Source organism: Rhododendron vialii, chromosome 9a, assembly GCF_030253575.1.
Source record: "Rhododendron vialii isolate Sample 1 chromosome 9a, ASM3025357v1".
NCBI classification, from domain to species: Eukaryota; Viridiplantae; Streptophyta; class Magnoliopsida; order Ericales; family Ericaceae; genus Rhododendron; species Rhododendron vialii.
In genome coordinates, this window is record NC_080565.1 from 32,826,102 (window position 1) to 32,843,398 (window position 17,297).

The 17,297-nt window shown below is 37.2% G+C and overlaps 2 protein-coding genes across 2 annotated transcripts in view; both read left to right on the plus strand.

Moving 5' to 3' along the window:
• Positions 1–4,026: 4,026 nt before the first annotated feature.
• Positions 4,027–10,824, plus strand: LOC131301128 (uncharacterized). The gene is made up of 9 exons (XM_058327296.1): positions 4,027–4,107; positions 4,257–4,844; positions 5,013–5,347; positions 7,317–7,566; positions 7,907–8,072; positions 8,379–8,481; positions 8,645–8,773; positions 9,310–9,525; positions 10,297–10,824. Exons 2-9 carry the CDS (start codon positions 4,589–4,591, stop codon positions 10,573–10,575), a joined length of 1,734 nt encoding a protein of 577 aa, XP_058183279.1. The 5' UTR covers positions 4,027–4,107; positions 4,257–4,588; the 3' UTR covers positions 10,576–10,824.
• Positions 10,825–16,430: 5,606 nt separating this feature from the next.
• Positions 16,431–17,297, plus strand: part of LOC131301127 (uncharacterized) — a 30,518-nt gene continuing 29,651 nt past the window's right edge. The window contains exon 1 of the mRNA XM_058327294.1: positions 16,431–16,920. Within this exon, the coding sequence (XP_058183277.1) occupies positions 16,665–16,920 (256 nt within the window). The 5' untranslated portion in view covers positions 16,431–16,664. The remainder of the gene's footprint in view (positions 16,921–17,297) is intronic.

The following is a 17,297-nucleotide window of genomic DNA, read 5'->3' on the forward strand; positions in this document are numbered from 1 at the left end:
ATCAATATCTGGTCCTTTTGTGTTCGATGGTGTTATTTATTTCTGAGCTGGGTGTTCGATCGGCGGGTTCGGTGGTTCGCGCCCCATGCATCAATCACTTCTCATTTTGAGGTGTTGTTATAGAGTCTATTTCCCACTCCCCTAGCTAAATTAATCATCACACAAAGAATCGATAGCTCAGATGAAAGTTGAAAGTGAAAACTCAACCAAACAGAGCACAAGCCATTCCTTCCCAGCATTTCCAGTGATGCAATAGTAACATTACTAGTAATCTAATTCTGCTTACTGCTACCTCAAAATTTTTAATTTACAGAGGGGGTTGTAATTGCTCTATAAGTTCTTCTTGTCATCAAAGGCTGCAAAGAATTGCGAGTACTTTCAATATTGTGATAGTACAATCCGAAAGGAAAAAGCCTTTTTTTAGCTTCATGAAAAAAGAAGAAGAAGAGAGGTTGGCTTATTCATGGATCGTTTGCAGAATTGCACGATCTCAGCCGTCTGTTTCGGCATTGGACGGTCCGGATTTTAAAAAAATTATTCGCACGAAGAGTCTTGATTTAAAAAAAACTATTCGCTGGAAGAGTTAACTCTTCCAGCAAATAGTTTTTTTAAAATCCGGACCATCCAATACACTTTGGAAGCACGCGATTTGGTTCCGTAAACGTTTATTCACGGAAATCTCTATAATAAAGTTTTTAGGCCTCCTTTTGTGGTTGTTATATTCCCTCTCTTAGGATGACTGCTTGTTCTATGTATTTTCATTGTTATTACCAATGAAGTATCCTTTGACAAAAAAATATCAAGAGAGAAAATGTAACATCAACCATGTTAACAAAATTGACCTATCGCAATCGAGAGATTATAAGTGTAACATCAATAACTTTTACGAAGTTGGGCTATCGCAATCAAGAATCTTATAAATGAAAATTACTAATGAAGTGGTTGATGTCGTTGTGACGGGCCAACTTCCTGTTGCGTAAGATGCATGATCTTAAGCGTTGTGCTTCTTTTGCAACTTTTGTTAACTTGTTTTTCGCTCGAAAGGACCATCGTGATCCTTTCGACTATCAAATTATTATCTTTTTCAACTAGACCAATCAATCAACATTCTGACAGTTCATCCTGTGACATTCAAAAAAAAAAAATATCCAAGTAAAAAATGCAACAATGATGGACTATGATCTATGTAGATCATTTGTCTTGTGATTTTAATTCCAGATAGAAATGAGAATACAGTAAAACCGAAGAACACCACCAAAATGAAAATAACACAATGCATTAATTGAATGGTCTTCGGACTTGAGATCATTGCTAGCTCTGAGCTTCGATGGAGGCGTGGGAGATCGTAAGTCTTTTGCCTAGATGAAGCTGCTGATCATGGATGTAGTGAAGTTGGTAAAATGGACTGTGATAAGTTTTTTTAAAAAAAATTAGAGGAAATTTAAAATTTTCTTCCAATCCTACTCTATGAGCATCAGGTTCTGCCCTAAAGAAGTTGATAGCACCTACGAGGTTTCGAACTTGAGACTAAGGAGAGAGCAAATCTATATGTCTGACTGCCCGCCAGGGTTTGAGTAGTGGTTCCTTCCTCGCATGTTTTGTGGTGACGGATGAACTATATTTCTATAGGGTCAACTAGACTAATAAAGAAAATGTAAGCTATGATTAAAGCAATTTTTTTTTTCATGGTGTCAGTCGACCTCACACCTCCCTTACTTGCGGCGCATTGCCTATCGGTTTAGTTTGGACGCCCGTAGTCTTTTGTAGAAGTATGAATTTGATTATCAAGAATCAAAATTCTTAGTAATTTGATAACTGGAGTAATTCTATTCCGACGTTTGGATTAATTAAGTAATCTTCTCTAGTAATCATTTATTTTGGAAATATCCTAAAGTCAAACGTTCCCCTTTTGTATCGATCGAGTCAGGAATCCAAGGTTCCCATGGGAGTAAGAGGGATCAGATTTGTCCTGTATTCAGCAATGTGATTCCTCTTGAAGTGGGAGATCAATAGTCTCATTCTCATTCACACTCTTCACAAACATAAAAATATTAGAGTTTCGAAATTACATTCTCATGCCCCAAGATACCTGTCATCCCCTGCAATGTTTGACTTAAAGAAGGAATATTAAGATCAATAATCTAACAAATTAATATTCCTCATAATCTGGCATGACGTTGACAATGCTTGGCATGATTATTAATTGGTTGTGATAAAAATAAAAACAAAAAATCGCACATATGGTCGGTCACCCTATACGTGTGCATAATTTTGTTTTGTTTTGTTTTTTTTGCTAATCAGTATTTTATTTCGATAGTCGCTGGACAAATTGGGGGATGGTGTTGTGCAATGGTGTGCGCAAAACCGTGTTATGCACCTCCAAACCGTCGGATCGTACATCCGACAGCTTGAATCTCATCTTGGCAATGAATGGCTGCGCAGCACGGTGCTGTGTACCTCAATGCACAGCACCAATCAATGCACAGCACCAATCAATGCACAGCACCAACCTAAGGTCAATCGCTAGACGGTGGGTAGTCTTTGAGTTTTATTTTGTTTATTTACTTAACGGGCATCTCATATTCTCTCTCTTTTCAAGTTCCTCTCAAAAGGATAATGTTAAAAGTTTAATTACTCACTTTGCCATACAACAAAAGTATATACTTACTAGCGATGAGCACGGGTTTGTAAAACAAATTTTTCGTGATGTCTATATTCTATGAATATGTGATAGAATTAAATAACAGATGATATTCACGGAACCAATAAGTATGAGGTACTTGGCTTGTGGGTCTGTGAATTATTAAAATTATTATTTTTAGTAGAAAATTTGAATTTGGATGAATATTTCGAAATATCTCTTTATTTGGAAGTTTGTTGGATGCACTATTTCTTAGGTCGATCGAGAGACGTTTTGCGTAACTCAGTGAAAAAGCAAAATATTTACTTTTTAACCTCATGTATCGATCCCAGCGACAACGAAATCGATATTTGACTGCTTGCAACTCCAATCCAATTTGGAGCTAAAAAGAATTAATAGCGACACTGAAGTACTATCTGTAATCTACGTCCAACATAAAATTTACTTTGTTCCTTGATTCTTTGAACAGCGGAAAAGAATTTTAATTAATCGATATAAATAGATATACAACGTGAATCAGAGGAAGTGAGCATGCATGCTTGGGCATCACGACGCAAGGAAGCATCCCAACGAGGATCGACGATGGTTGGTGGTGATGGATTCCTCAATAAGGAGGAATAAGCAGGATGATCGAAAGTTTAGTTTTAAAATTCTGGACTTGCTATTGTTAATGGTAGTTTGATTAAGTGTTGTAATCTTAACCTCGCAACTACAACAAAGAATATTTGGATTCAAACGGAGTCACGCTAAATAATGGAGTTGACCAATTCCATAAATCATAAGAAGTACACTAAATAATGAAGTATTTTAAACTATCTTACTATTGAAACGCGCTTTGAACGGGGTTATCTTGTGAGAGACGTTTATATTATATAATCTAGCAATGACCCGTGGTATGCACGGAGTTACGAAATAACCAGTGGTGTTCATGGAATCAATAAGCATGAGGTTATTCCTGTAAGACTCCGTTTTTTTAAAAATGTCTCTCGGCATATATAAATGAGTGCATCCAACTATCTTCTAAAAATAAGGAGACATTTCTTAACATTTATCATAATTCAAAATTTCAACATCAATTTGCAAACCCACAAGCACAATATTGCTTTTTGACCTCATATATCAATTTTTGACTGCTTTTATGGCGCCAATACAACTGAACAAATCGATCAAGCACTTTTCATTTTCCAAATAAACTGGTCATTTATAGGGCACATTCAAAAATTATTCTAAACATGAACATATCTGAGTAACATTTGTATGGGACGCAAAATAGAGCTCACACAAGCAGTCGGTTCACAATCGGTACACAACCTGTCGGTACCCATATGGTTGGGTTGGACTTGGCACTATGAACACATATCCTCTGTCAACGTTTCACTCACCAAACATGTTTTAACATCCAGAGAGAGATGACCAAAACGAAAAATAGAGGACACTCTTCCAACGGCCACCAAAGTCCATATTCTGTATGCATAACTCTCTCTCTCTCTCTCTCTCTCTCTCTCTCTCTCTCTCTCTCTCTCTGTGTGTGTTTATTCACAATGATTTTTGAGCGAAGTAGTACTCTGTTTTGGTTCTTGCTCTGTTTACTTATTTAGTTCTCATGATTTTGCAGTTGGAAGAAGGGAAGAAGGTAGAAGTAGACCTCTAAAAGCTTGGGAGGTCCCAAGAGATGAAATGGATGGTGAAGATTGAAGCCACCTCCTGAATCTTCTTTAGAGCAACCCTTAATCTTTCTAATTTCTGATAATCAGTTGAATTCCACTTCTGGGTTTTATTCTTTTCCGGCATATGTATCTGAATTGGGCGTCATTTTGCTGATCAGAGAAACGGAAATTTCAACTTAATTTTCATGTGATTGTTGTTGAAAGTTGGTTACAAGGCTATCAACTTTCAATACAAAAACCGTTGAAAAGGGCTGTTTGGGGTGCTCTCTTACCTTTGATTATGAGAATTGGGAGAAAACGGATGGATACTTCTAAAGACAATTCCATTGAGAGAGCTGTCTCACAAAGAGCACTGCAAATGGGAAACTCATTTCCGTGCCAAATTTGTGTGGTTGGTTTTCTTATTGGGGTTTGCCTTGCATCATTATTTCTGGCTGCTCTCTTGACTTCACTGGGCACCTTTGCTTTTGGTGGGATTTCATTCTCTAAATTTTCAACCGGAATCACTTCTTGGAACTCAACTTTAGATATCATCAGTAAGTGGAATTTCCTCAATTTATGCTCATTTCAAGTATTGACAACCTTACACATATGTAAAACTGTAGTTATGATGGCAAGTTTTGACTACGATCGATAATATGAATTCCCAAACCTCTCCATAGCGTATGGCTAAAAGCACTCTGCACTCTTTTCTGGTAATGCAGAAACAGAGAAGGTGATCATGTATTCTCATCGAACTTCCAAAGATAACATTGACGAGAGAGTGTCTTTCTTGTACTCGGCTTGGAGTGCTTTGCTCGATGAATCAACGAGAGGCGAAGGCGAGTTGCCGCAAGGTGCAGATCAAGTGAGGAGATCTAATAATAATGTGCCAAAAGCCCCTCACTTGGAGGATTGCAAGCTGAGTGAACAACTCAATAAGAAACTTGATAAGCGTGTTGAAAATGAGAGCTTTCCTCCTTGGACGCTGTGGAAGGGACACTTAGATACTTACCCATCTGGCGAGCAGCGCAAGTCTAATGGTGCTTATCCTCCGTGGGTAAGTGTGTTTTCCCGAAAATGGAAATCCTGTGGTGCACTCCCTTGTAATGCACCCTGCATGGTAGATCCAAACCGTTCATCTCGACAATCAATAGTTCAGATATGTTTGTTTTTTGCCGGTCCAAGTTAATTATTACCAGTAAAAGATAACAAACATATTTGAATCATTAATTGCCGAAATAAACGGTGTGTATCTTTCTTTCAAGGTGCACTACAGGGAGTGCTTTGCAGAATCCCCGGATCTATTTCCTTGATATTCACCCATAGTTGTTAGTCTAACTCTGAGATATATACTAGTTCATCGTCTTATCACAACCACATGAAAGGGAAATAAATGGTTCAGATTCAAGAAAGTTTCCATGAAAGGGAAATAAATGGCTCAGGTGAATCTAAACCATTGATTTCCCTTTCATGGAAACACTTTTTTTTTTTTAAATCAGTAAATTCATTCAAATATATCCGAAGGCAAAGATTACATTAATATACAGGAAAACACCAAACTACCTAATCTGAGACACGAGTTACTACACAAAGCATACCAGGCTACAAATTCAAGGATATCATGCAGAAGCAGCCGACACAAGTGTCGACATAAGAATCCTGTCCGGTACTAAGCAGAGAGATACCAAACAGAATCCCAGTACAAACCATTAGACAATAAGCACAGATGTAATCACAACAACAACAAATACAAGCAAAAGGAAAATATTTGCTCCCAAGGGCCGTCGGCCGAAACTAGACCAAAAGACCCAATCTAGAGCAGTGGAGTCCTCCGAGTAAAACCTTCGCTGCCACACAAGGCTCTGGGCGCTTAGGCCGAGGCAGCGCAGGGGAAAGTCTTCGACAAGCCAAACACACCCAGGGCGGACAAAGAACAAACATACCCAACCGTCAGATCTATTGTTGACCACCAACCAAAAATAGGGAGAAACGTAGCCGACCAAATAGTACCGATATTGTTCTCGGAAAACCCTGACATAGCCACTATCTACCACCACTGCTGCTGCCGAGAAGAAAACCCAGAACACGACCACCACTGACGTCGAATCACCAAAACTCTCTACTACGGCCAGACCACCGAAACCCTAACTAAAATTATTCACCCACCACCCAACACCCACCGGATCTAGAGCACTAGACCTGTACAAACCAGACTGGGGTGACCAGCCAGCAGAAACCAAGACAAATTGCCGGAAAAAACAGAGAAAACGAAAAAAAAAAAACCTCTCAACCCATCAGAGCCCAACCCTAAACCGCCATTATTACCTCGCCAACAGCCACTTAACGCCAGAATCTGGGAAAACAAGGTGGAGCTGTGACGAATATATCCAGCCCATAGGTCACCGACCGGAGGTTAGAACACCTGAAACTTGGTCACCACGAACACAGCAGCTCATGGCCCCAAACCGGTGAGAAGATACACTGATGGAGAAGAGAGAGGAGGCCGGAGGGGAAAGGGAGAGGAGGAGAGAGGGGTGGGGGGAGGAGGCGGCGACCCCCTCTCCCAAAACCAGATCTGTTTTTGGGGCTTTTAGAGAGAGAGAGAGAGAGAGAGGGAAGGGCCAGCCCAGTTCTGTCATGGAAACCATTCATTGAGTAACATTATGAAACTTTAGTTTTTTTAAGAACAATCAATCCAATCTGAGACCCATACCTACAATTGGCAAGAAGCCAATCCAGGACACCCAAATGGGCAGAAGCCCACGTAGAGGCCGAAGCCCGAACAATTAACTACCGAGAGACCTAAAATGCCCAAATCAAACACTAACGCTCATTATGAAACTTTAGTTGCATGGGTTATTTATATGCAAGTGAATATATATGGTTGTGATCATTTACATGAAGTCGTATTGAATCATTTCTCCTGTGGCGAGATTTTTTGCAGATTTTATTTTAACAGCGAAAAAGCAGATATTTTATTAATAATCTAAAGAAACAGTACAAGAGATTTCGTAATTTCTTTGCAGATAACGGGATCAGATGAAGAAAATTATCCCTTGACTAGGAAAGTACAACGAGACATATGGATTCACCAGCACCCTTCGAACTGCAATGATCCTAGTGTGAAGTTTCTTGTAGCCGACTGGGATACGATGGCAAGATTAGGCATGGGAGCTCAGTTTAATGCAATGTGTGGACTTCTAGCTATGGCTATCACTGAAAAAAGGGTCCTTGTTACCAACTACTACAATCGGGCGGACCATGATGGGTGTAGAGGTATGAGTGCCTTTTAATTTGAGAAGTTGCGACTTCTATTCACAAGAGTGCCTTTTGATGGAATTTGTAACTTCTCATAAGAGTTGTGATTTTCAGAACAATTAAATAAAACCAATTCGAAAAATTGACTTTTAGTAGAATGAGTTGTGACTAATCTTTAAAAGATTGCATAGCAACAAAATGAAACTAATTTGAAACATTGTGACTTTTCATAAGAAATTTAACCTCTTAACTTTTAACAGAGGTTGTGACAATAAACTAGTCTAAGCAAAAGTCTAAACGAAAGGGGAAAATGATTGATCTTCAATACTGATCTCTCTTTGTATCTATGGTGTTTCAGGGCCATTACGTTCTAGTTGGTCTTGTTACTTCTTTCCAGAAACATCCCAAGAATGCCGAGAACGTGCATGGCAGTTAACGAAGGAAAAAAAAGCATGGGAAAAAGGAATCATAACGGGAAGGCACAACTATACGAAAAAGCAAATATGGTTTGGACAGGCTCCTAGGCAAGCTCCTGAACATATTCACTATTTCCTTCATAGCTTTAGATGCAGAGTATGCATTGTTGTGCAACAAAAACAAACACAAGCGCATGAGAGCGCACAATAGCACAAAGACTAAAATCAATCATGACTCAAGGAGGAACCATGACTCTCCATTTAAGAAGAAACCAGTACCGGCTTAGGTTTGCCAAATTAGATATGCTATGTTGAGAAACATGTGGTGAGGTGTTCATTGTTATTCAGGCTTCAAAAGGCAACACGAGAGCGTTGTCAGTGCTTTATTTCACTCCGTCTAATTTCTTGCAACAGGGCATGGGGTAAGCCTTGGAATTATTTGCAGCCTACAACTGATGTAAACCGAAAACTAATTGCCTCTCATGGCAGAATGGATGCAAGGTGGTGGCGAGCCCAGGTATAGAAACAATGCTATTTGAGATTCAATTTTGCAATTGCGAAGACATTACGGCAATTTGTATATGCAAGGATGTGCAATGAAGATGAAAGTATGTTTTCATGCTTATATGTATTATTTGATCATGGCTGACATAATTATATAATTCGTTGAATATTTCCAGGGACTCCGCTACCTAATGAGATTTCAGACTGAGTATACTTGCAACTTGCTAAATGTTGAACGTCATTCGGCTTTTGGACGGGAAGCTGCTAAATTGGTTCTTGCAACACCCACTAAAGAATGGCTGGAGGTTTTGTCGATCTATCTATCTAAGAAGCTATGAATTTTCGGATTAGCTCCTAATAGATTCAGAAGATTCTTTTGCTTAATTGATATGTTCTCCTGGTACTTTAATTGTTCAATACTATATATGAAGCTATGAATTTTGGATTAATAGCCAGCGAGAGAGAGAGAGATATATATATATATATATATCAACGCGTATTGGACTTTGTAATGCATCCTCCCGATCCTTTCCAGTAATTAATTACTTGATTATTACCAATTTCACTAGAGAAGGCTTTTTGTTGAAGCTCGTTGGCACTCCTTTATCCTTTGAACCTATATTTCGAGTTCAATGCATGGCTGAGTCCTTTTTTTTTTTTTTTTTTCTGCTCTATGTTACTTCTTAAACCTCTTTCTCAAAGTCAAGCTTCAAATTGAAGTTATTTCAAAGGTGTAACTTAGAGAATGCATTTTTGAATTTTGATATAGTATATCAAAGATTTTTGCATTTTGCATCACTCACTTTTCTAAACTCATGCCTGTTAAGAAAATCCTCAACAGGAAGTTACAGAAGAACCTCAGTCTGAGATAGAACGATTTGTATGGTCCAATCACAAACCGTGGATGCCTAGGCCATATATAAGCATGCATGTGAGGATGGGCGATAAAGCAAGCGAAATGAAGGTAGTTGGATTTGAAGAATATATGAGTCTTGCAGAGCGCACAAGAAAGCGCTTCCCACATGTTCACAACATCTTGGTCTCCACTGAAATGCAGGTTATTATTAACACTTTTCTCGTGCTTTAAAACCTTTTTATTCTTAAGACATAAAGATCATAGTAGGCCTGTCAATGGACCGGATCCGATCCGAATCCGATAATGTCAATCCGAAATCCGATAATCCGAATCCGGTAATTCAAATACGGATCGGATCGGATTAAATCCGTTATCAATCCGAATCCGAACTTTATTTTTTTAATTTTTTAAAATTTTTTTAAAAAAACAGTAAATTTTTTATTTTGAAAAAAAAAGTTTAAGAAGTTGTATTTTTATTTTTACTTTTTATTTTAAATTTTTTTAAATTTTTTTAGGAAATATATTTTTTTTTTTTTGCTAAAATTTTTGAAGTAAAAAAAGTTTTCGGATCGGATTCGGATCCGAATTACCACTATCGGATTCGAGTCTTATCGGATCCGGATCGAATTTGGGTCTTATCGGATCCGGCCCATTGACAGGCCTAGACCATAGGACACCAAAAAGTAGTAGAACTCATGATTCTCATTCATACATACAAAAACACTTCTCTCACTATTCTTTTTGCAAATGGGAAAGTCTACAATATACATGCAACAGTACGAAAGCCACATGTAGCGGATAAGTCTTGGCGTTTGCAACATAAGTTGAACACAACTATATAAGAACATTGAGTTCTACCGAAGTTTGATCATATTAGTTAGGCTGAGGAAAATAGGCTCGGCAGCCTACTTTTTTCTGGACATTTTTGTTTAGCTGTTCTGTTCAATTTCTCACAATACTATTTTTCTTCAGGAGGTCATTGATAAATTGGGATCATACCCACATTGGAATTTCTACTACACAAACGTGACACGGCAGGTGGGGAACACATCAATGGCTGCTTACACAGCAAGTCTCGGCCGAAAAACCAGCATGAATTACCCTTTGGTCAATTTCTTGATGGCTGCCGAATCAGATTTCTTCATCGGAGCCTTGGGTTCCACTTGGTCCTATCTCATAGACGGAATGAGGAACACAGGAGGAAAAGTAATGGCCGGCTACTTGAGCATCAACAAGGATCGGTATTGGTAGCTAAAGAGTAAATACATAAAGCTCATGGCTATCGGTTCCACGGGTAGGAAAATGGGCTTTGTAATTGCTTTATCACTTCTTGTCATCGAGGGCTCCAGAGAATAGGGAGCACTCTCAATGTGGTAGTATATGTATAACCGATCACTAAGTAAAAAGCCTTTTGAAGCTTCACGAACAAAAAATTCTTTTGTTTTTCAAAAGAGAAAACAGTTTTTATGTTTCAGCTGCAGGTAAATTATATTGATTGCACAGGACATCATTTTAGGCAGTATTACATGAGCCTCATAAACAAGCTCTCGATTAACCTTGCGAAATGAAATCATCAAACGAGCTCTAGATCAAGCTTTTGGTGAAAAACGGAGAACTACAAGAACACTGATAGACGTACTTACAGGCACAGACAAACTTGAACACACATGCATATCTTTGAAACATCACCGGTCCGACAATTATCTAGTCTCAATATGCTAGGAAATAGGTCGATCGAAACCAAACACACACACAGAAAAACTTGGAACACAATATCTACGCCTACTCATCTCTGATACATTACAAGAGCACCCTAATTGTACAATATGTAGCTATGAATCAATTTTGGATTAGCTTCTGATGAATATGAAGCTATGAATTTCGGATCAGCTTGAGAGAGATAACAACGCGAATTGGACCTTTTAATGCATCCTCTCCTTTCCTTTTGTATGTATCAGTGTTTTGGGAATCCAGTACTGAAATGGATAGCTTGCCAAAAAAAAAAAGGTTATAGATCGAGCAATAGAGCAACTGAGTAGCTTAATTACTTCCTGTTTCTCAAAGTCAAGGTTCAAATTGAAGTTTTTCGATAAGTTCGGGCTTCAGATATAAATTTCAAATGAGTGCGGACATTAGAAATTTCAAAATCTTTGTTTACTGCAGTGTACCATATTTGGGGGAGAGAAATAGGATGCAAGTACCATTTTCAAAATCTCTGCTTCAGCTGCAGTACCGTACCATATTTGGGGTAGGATCTTTCAACAATCAGCTGCCATGAGTGCGGTGTGGTGATTCGTCAAGGGGCCGGATCCTCCAAGCCACCTTTCCTTCCCACCTGAGTTAGCCCGTAAACCGAGCACTTTTTCATTATGACTTTGTGATTCATGAGGTGATAATTATCATCTAAAGCAGGGGGTTTTCTAATTGGAAACAAAATCACAGGACAATTGAATCTAGCTAGGTCATAGTTCATCGTTGTCGCAATTTTACTTAGATTTGTTTTGAATGTCACAGGATGAACCATCACAAGATCGATTTATTAGTTGAGTTGAAAAAAACAATTCCTTGTCACAATCAGCTTAGTCTTATTTATAAATCACACTTGTAAAGTGGTTTATGTTGTTGTGATAAACCAACTTCGTGTTGCGTTAAACCAACTTCGTGTTGCGTAAGACGCATCATCTTACGCAATCATTTTAAGGAAGTTGGCTTGTCACAATCAATAGAGAATATCCAACATTAACCGTGTAACAAAATTGGCCAATCATAATCAAGAGATAAATTAAGTGTAACATGCATCAACAACTTTCACAAAGTTGGGCCATAAATTTTTAAAGAGTTGATGAGACCAAATTGTGAGACGTGAAGGAATACATTGTCAAATGAGAGTAAAAGAAACAAAAAATAAAAATAAAAAAAAATCATAATTTGATATACACTTTCACCAATATTTATTAGTCGGTGTACCAAGCATAATTTTTTAAATGAATTCCTTAGTTTGGTACAAATTAAATGCCAAAATAGTTCATACAGAGTTTTGCTCCGACTTTAATTAGGCTCTTTGCAAGTGAGCATTGAATTAAGGCCCCGTTCAGTTGCACGGAAAGGAAGGGAAAGTATGGGAAAATCAACTTTCTTATAACTTTTTGTGTGTTCAGTTACCAGGAAAGTTGTAGGAATTACAGCTTCAACTTTCCCACTGGAAAACACTTTCCTACAAAATGGGTCTTGCCAAAATAAAGGAATTCTTGTTTTCCTGCAAGATTTCTTGTCAAGAAAACACACATAGGAAAATAAATTTCTATTTCCTTTACTTCAACTCACATTACTTTTTCTACAATCTAATTTTTCACACAACATTTTCGACAAGTGAACGGAGCAAATCCATAAGTCCGACCACTAGGGTTTGAGTATTGGTTCCTTCCTCGCATATTTTGAGGTGATGGTATAATATTTTTGTAGGGTCAACTACCCAGTTCGGCTAAATAAGCCACTTTGGTTTATTTTTTGTCCTTATTTAAATTTTTTTCGTATTTGTTAGTTTCCTGTCAATTTTTTGGGAATTATTACAACATCATGATGAGAGGAATCTAAAAAGTAAAAAATTATGATCAAAAGCCAATTTTTTTTGAATAAAGAAGAAAAAATTGGCTTATTGGCTTATTTTTGTCTTTATTCAAAAAAAATTAGATTTCGATCATAATTTTTTATTTTTTAGATTTCTCTCGTCATAATGATGCAATAATCTCCAAAAAATTGATGAGAAACTAACAAATATGAAAAAAATTTGAATAAGAACAAAAAATAAGTCAAAATGACTTATTTAAACGAATGGGTAATAAATAAATGGTAAGCTATGATTAGAGCAATTTTTTTTTTTTTCCCATGGTGTCAGTTGACCCCTCACCTTGCGGCGCATTGCTTATGGTTTTGTCTATTTTCCCCGGAAAGGTTAAGAAAGGAAGTGAAAATTAATATTTTAATAATATTTTTGTGTTTTCATTTACGAAAAAAGTCATAGGATTCACAATTTCAATTTTCTCACCGGAAACACTTTTTTGGAGAATAGGTCTTGCCAAAAGGAAGAAATTCTAATTTTTCTGCAAGATTTGTTATCAACAGAACACATACTGGAAAATAAATTTTATTTTCCTTAACCCTCACTTTACTTTTTCTGGCAACCAATTCTCCACACAACATTCCCGACAACTGAACGGTAATGTTTGACTTGAAGAAGGAATATTTAGATAGATTAACAATCTAACAAATTAATATTCCTGATAATTTGGCATGACGTTAGATAATGATTGGCCTGATTAGTTTCTATTTTCTTGCTACATAATATATTTATTTTGTAGGTCACGCTAAACGTGCGCATAATTTTGTTTAGCTTTTTTTTTTTCTCTTTTTGCTACATAATATTTTTTTTTCTATAGCCGCCAGACGGTGGGTAGTCTTTTGAGTTCTATTTTGTTTATTTACTAAACGGGCATCTCTCTCTCTCTCTCTCTAAGTGCCTCTCACGAGGATGACGTTAAAAGTTTAATTACTCACTTCGCCCTACAACAAAAATACTTACAAGCGAGGAGCACGGGTTATAAAACAATTTTTTCGCGATGTCCATATTTTATGAATATGTGATATAGAATTAAATAACTGATGATATTAACGGAATCAAAAAGCATGAGGTACTTATACCTGCAGACTTTACGACTTGGCTTTTCCACTAAGTTACGCAAAACGTCTCTCGATCGAACTATGAAATAATGCATTCAACAATATTCCAGATAAAGAGATATCGATATCGATCTTGAGACATTCATCAAAATTCAAATTTTCTACAACAATTTACAGACCCACAAGCCAAATATTTACTTTTAAACATAATAACGTACCTCAGCGACAACAAAATCGATATTTGACTGCTTGCATAACTTCAATCCAATTTGGAACACGAATTAATATCACTAAAGTGCTATAAGTAATGTAATCTTTCTTTTCTTTTTTTTTCTTTTTTGCCAAAAGGTTAGAAATTTCATTGATACGAGAGAGAATACATCAAAGGGCACATCCTTCCTTAAACAAATGAGAGAATAGCCAAACACGTGAATAGACTCCAAAGAGTGAAAACCTACATCTCAAAAAACAAAGCTCACACGTCAAGAGGAAAAAAAACATGTTAAAACAACGACACCTGCAGGAGTTGAGGATAATCTTGGTCCAACATATATAAATGGATACAACTAAGATATATATCCTATTAAAAAACATAAAAGGATACTACGTGAATCAGAGGAAGCGAGCATACATTGACATCACAACGCAAGGACGCATTCCAACGAGGATCGACTATGGTTGGTGGTGATGGATTCCTTGACCAGGGAAATTTCCTTGATGATGGTTGGTGGTGATGGATTCCTTAATAAGGAGGAATATAATAACTAAGGGGGAGGGCTAGCCTGTCCTCCTTGGAGGACTAATACTATTTTTTTTTTTTTCATTTTCTGAATCTTCAGGATTTCTATCTGAAAGAGAAAAACTTTATTACGGAGCTTTTTGTGAATGAACGTTTATGGAGCCAAATTGCGTACGTCCAAAGTGTATTAGACGGTCCGGATTTAAAAAAAAAAATTATTTGCACAAAGAGTTAAACTCTTCCGGCGAATAATTTTTTTAAAATCCGAACCGTCTAATGCCGAAACTAACAGCTGAGATAGTGCAGCTCCGCAAACGACTTATCCCCGGCTCCTCCACGAATAAGCCAACCTCTTCCCTGAGATTCGTTACAATTATTGCGTGGGATGGGGTTATAATTTTTATATACCAAACGGAATGTGGGTACGCAGTTTGATTAAGGTTCATATATAATCTTAACCTCGCAACAACTACACAGAATAATGGAGTCACGCTAAATAATGGAGTTGACCAATTCCACAAATCACAAGAAGTGGTAGCTAAATTTTTTTCCGTATTTTACGTTATATATCTTATTACCATCGATGAAACGCGCTATGAAGGGGTTATCTTGTCAGTGACGTCTATATTTTATAATCTATCCACGACCCATATATATGCTATGCTGAGTTATCAAAAGAGAATAAATTATATTCAATGTCGGTGTAAAACTTCATTTTTCATTACTATCCATATGGGCCCCACCGAGCGTCTATTATTATAATCTGAACCGTTCATATTATAAAACCTGCAGTATAGTATTGTCCCGCAAAAAACCAGCTTCATCGAAAGTCGACAGATATATCAAAATTTGAAATTTTGGTTTATAAAATGGACGATTTGATTTATGTCAATAATAATAAAGATAAACTATCTATTTTATAAAGCAAAATTCAATTTTTGATACTCCTATCGATGTTTGATCAAATTTATTTTTTGCATGGATACACTATTATGTAGAGTCTACAAGATAAACGGTTCAGATCAACAACAAACACACGCTAAGACCGAAAAAGGCAGTGGTGGAAAAGTGAAATTTTTCACCGCCGGTGGAAAGAATTTAATCTCTTATTAAAAACATAGTGACGTTTATATTTACTGCATATGTGATAGAAACTAAATAACCTAAAAATTATGGACTGCAACTTTTTCGTTGTCTTTATTCATAAAAAATTTGTGTTTGTTAGTTTTGTCCCAAACTTTTACGTATTATCAGTTCGTCTCAACGAAAAGAATAAAAAAATAAAGTATGACTTTTACCTGAAATTTTTAGGACATATCCAACAAAACACCCAAGAAATTCAACTTTTTCCCATTTCCCCGTGGTGGGACTTATGGACTTTGGGGTCTCACAACATCACCCTTCACAATCGGAAAGAAACCTTTCGGTACCCATATGGTTGGGTTGGACCTGGCCCTATGAACACATATATATCCAATGGCCAACAAGTCTATATTCTGTATGCATTACTCTCTCTCTCTCTCTCTCTCTCTCTCTCTCTGCATATTCACAATGATTTTTGATCGATGTAGTACTTTGTTTTGGTTCTTGCTCTGTTTACTTATTTAGTTCTCATGATTTTGCAGTTGGAAGAAGGTAGAAGTAGACCACTTAAAACTCTTGGGGGGTCTCAAGAGATTAAAATGGATGGTGGAAATTGAAGCCACCTCCTGAATCTTTTGGAGCATCTTTCTGATTTCTGATAATCAGTAGAATCCCACTTCTGGGTTTTATTCTTTTCCGACATATATATCTGAATTTGGTGGAAATTTCATCTTAATTCCATGTGATTTTTGTTGAAAGTTGGTTACAAGGGTATCAACTTTCAATAATAATAAAACCCATTGAAAAGGGCTGTCTGGGGTGTTCTCTTTCCTTGTGGATTATGAGAATTTGGAGAACAGGGATGGATACTTCAAAAGACAATTCCGTTGAGAGAGTTGTCTCACAAAGAGCACTGCAAATGGGAAACTCATTTCCATGCCAAATTTGTGTGTTTGGTTTTCTTTTTGGTGCTTGCCTTACAACATTATTTCTGGCTGCTCTCAGTACTTCACTGGGCACCTTTGCCTTTGGAGGGATTTCATTCTCTGCATTTTCAAATGGAATCACTTCTTGGAACTCAAGTTCAGATATCATCAGTAAGTGGAATTTTCTCAATTTATGCTCATTTTGTTTTTTGTTATAGAATAAATGATATTTCGAATGTTTTTCGCAAGACTTTGGTTTATTTGCAGTTGTTGAATTAACGATAATTTGAACTAAAACGAGAATTTTGTCCTCTGTTAACATGGTTTGGCTGGAATGCCCGCTCCACCAAGGAAACACGGTTAAATTCGTGATTAGACGATGGGAAACTATGGAGTTACAAACCTAACTCTCTCTCCCTCACTCACAGAGACTCTGGATCCGGTCCTAACTGCCATTTGTCTTTCAGATTGAAAAGCCCTCCATATAACCATCATGTTATTCACGATGTCTTCGACTGATACATCGCCTCCATCTTTGCCCAAAGAGT

What these genes read in the sequence shown, in the direction of transcription:
- LOC131301128 (XM_058327296.1), top strand. Translation starts at nt 4,589, where the DNA reads ATGAGAATTGGGAGAAAACGGATGGATACTTCTAAAGACAATTCCATT. An exon ending in CTCAACTTTAGATATCATCA is followed by an intron (nt 4,845 to 5,012) that starts GTAAGTGGAATT and finishes CTGGTAATGCAG; the next exon opens with AAACAGAGAAGGTGATCATG. An exon ending in CCACTAAAGAATGGCTGGAG is followed by an intron (nt 8,774 to 9,309) that starts GTTTTGTCGATC and finishes AATCCTCAACAG; the next exon opens with GAAGTTACAGAAGAACCTCA.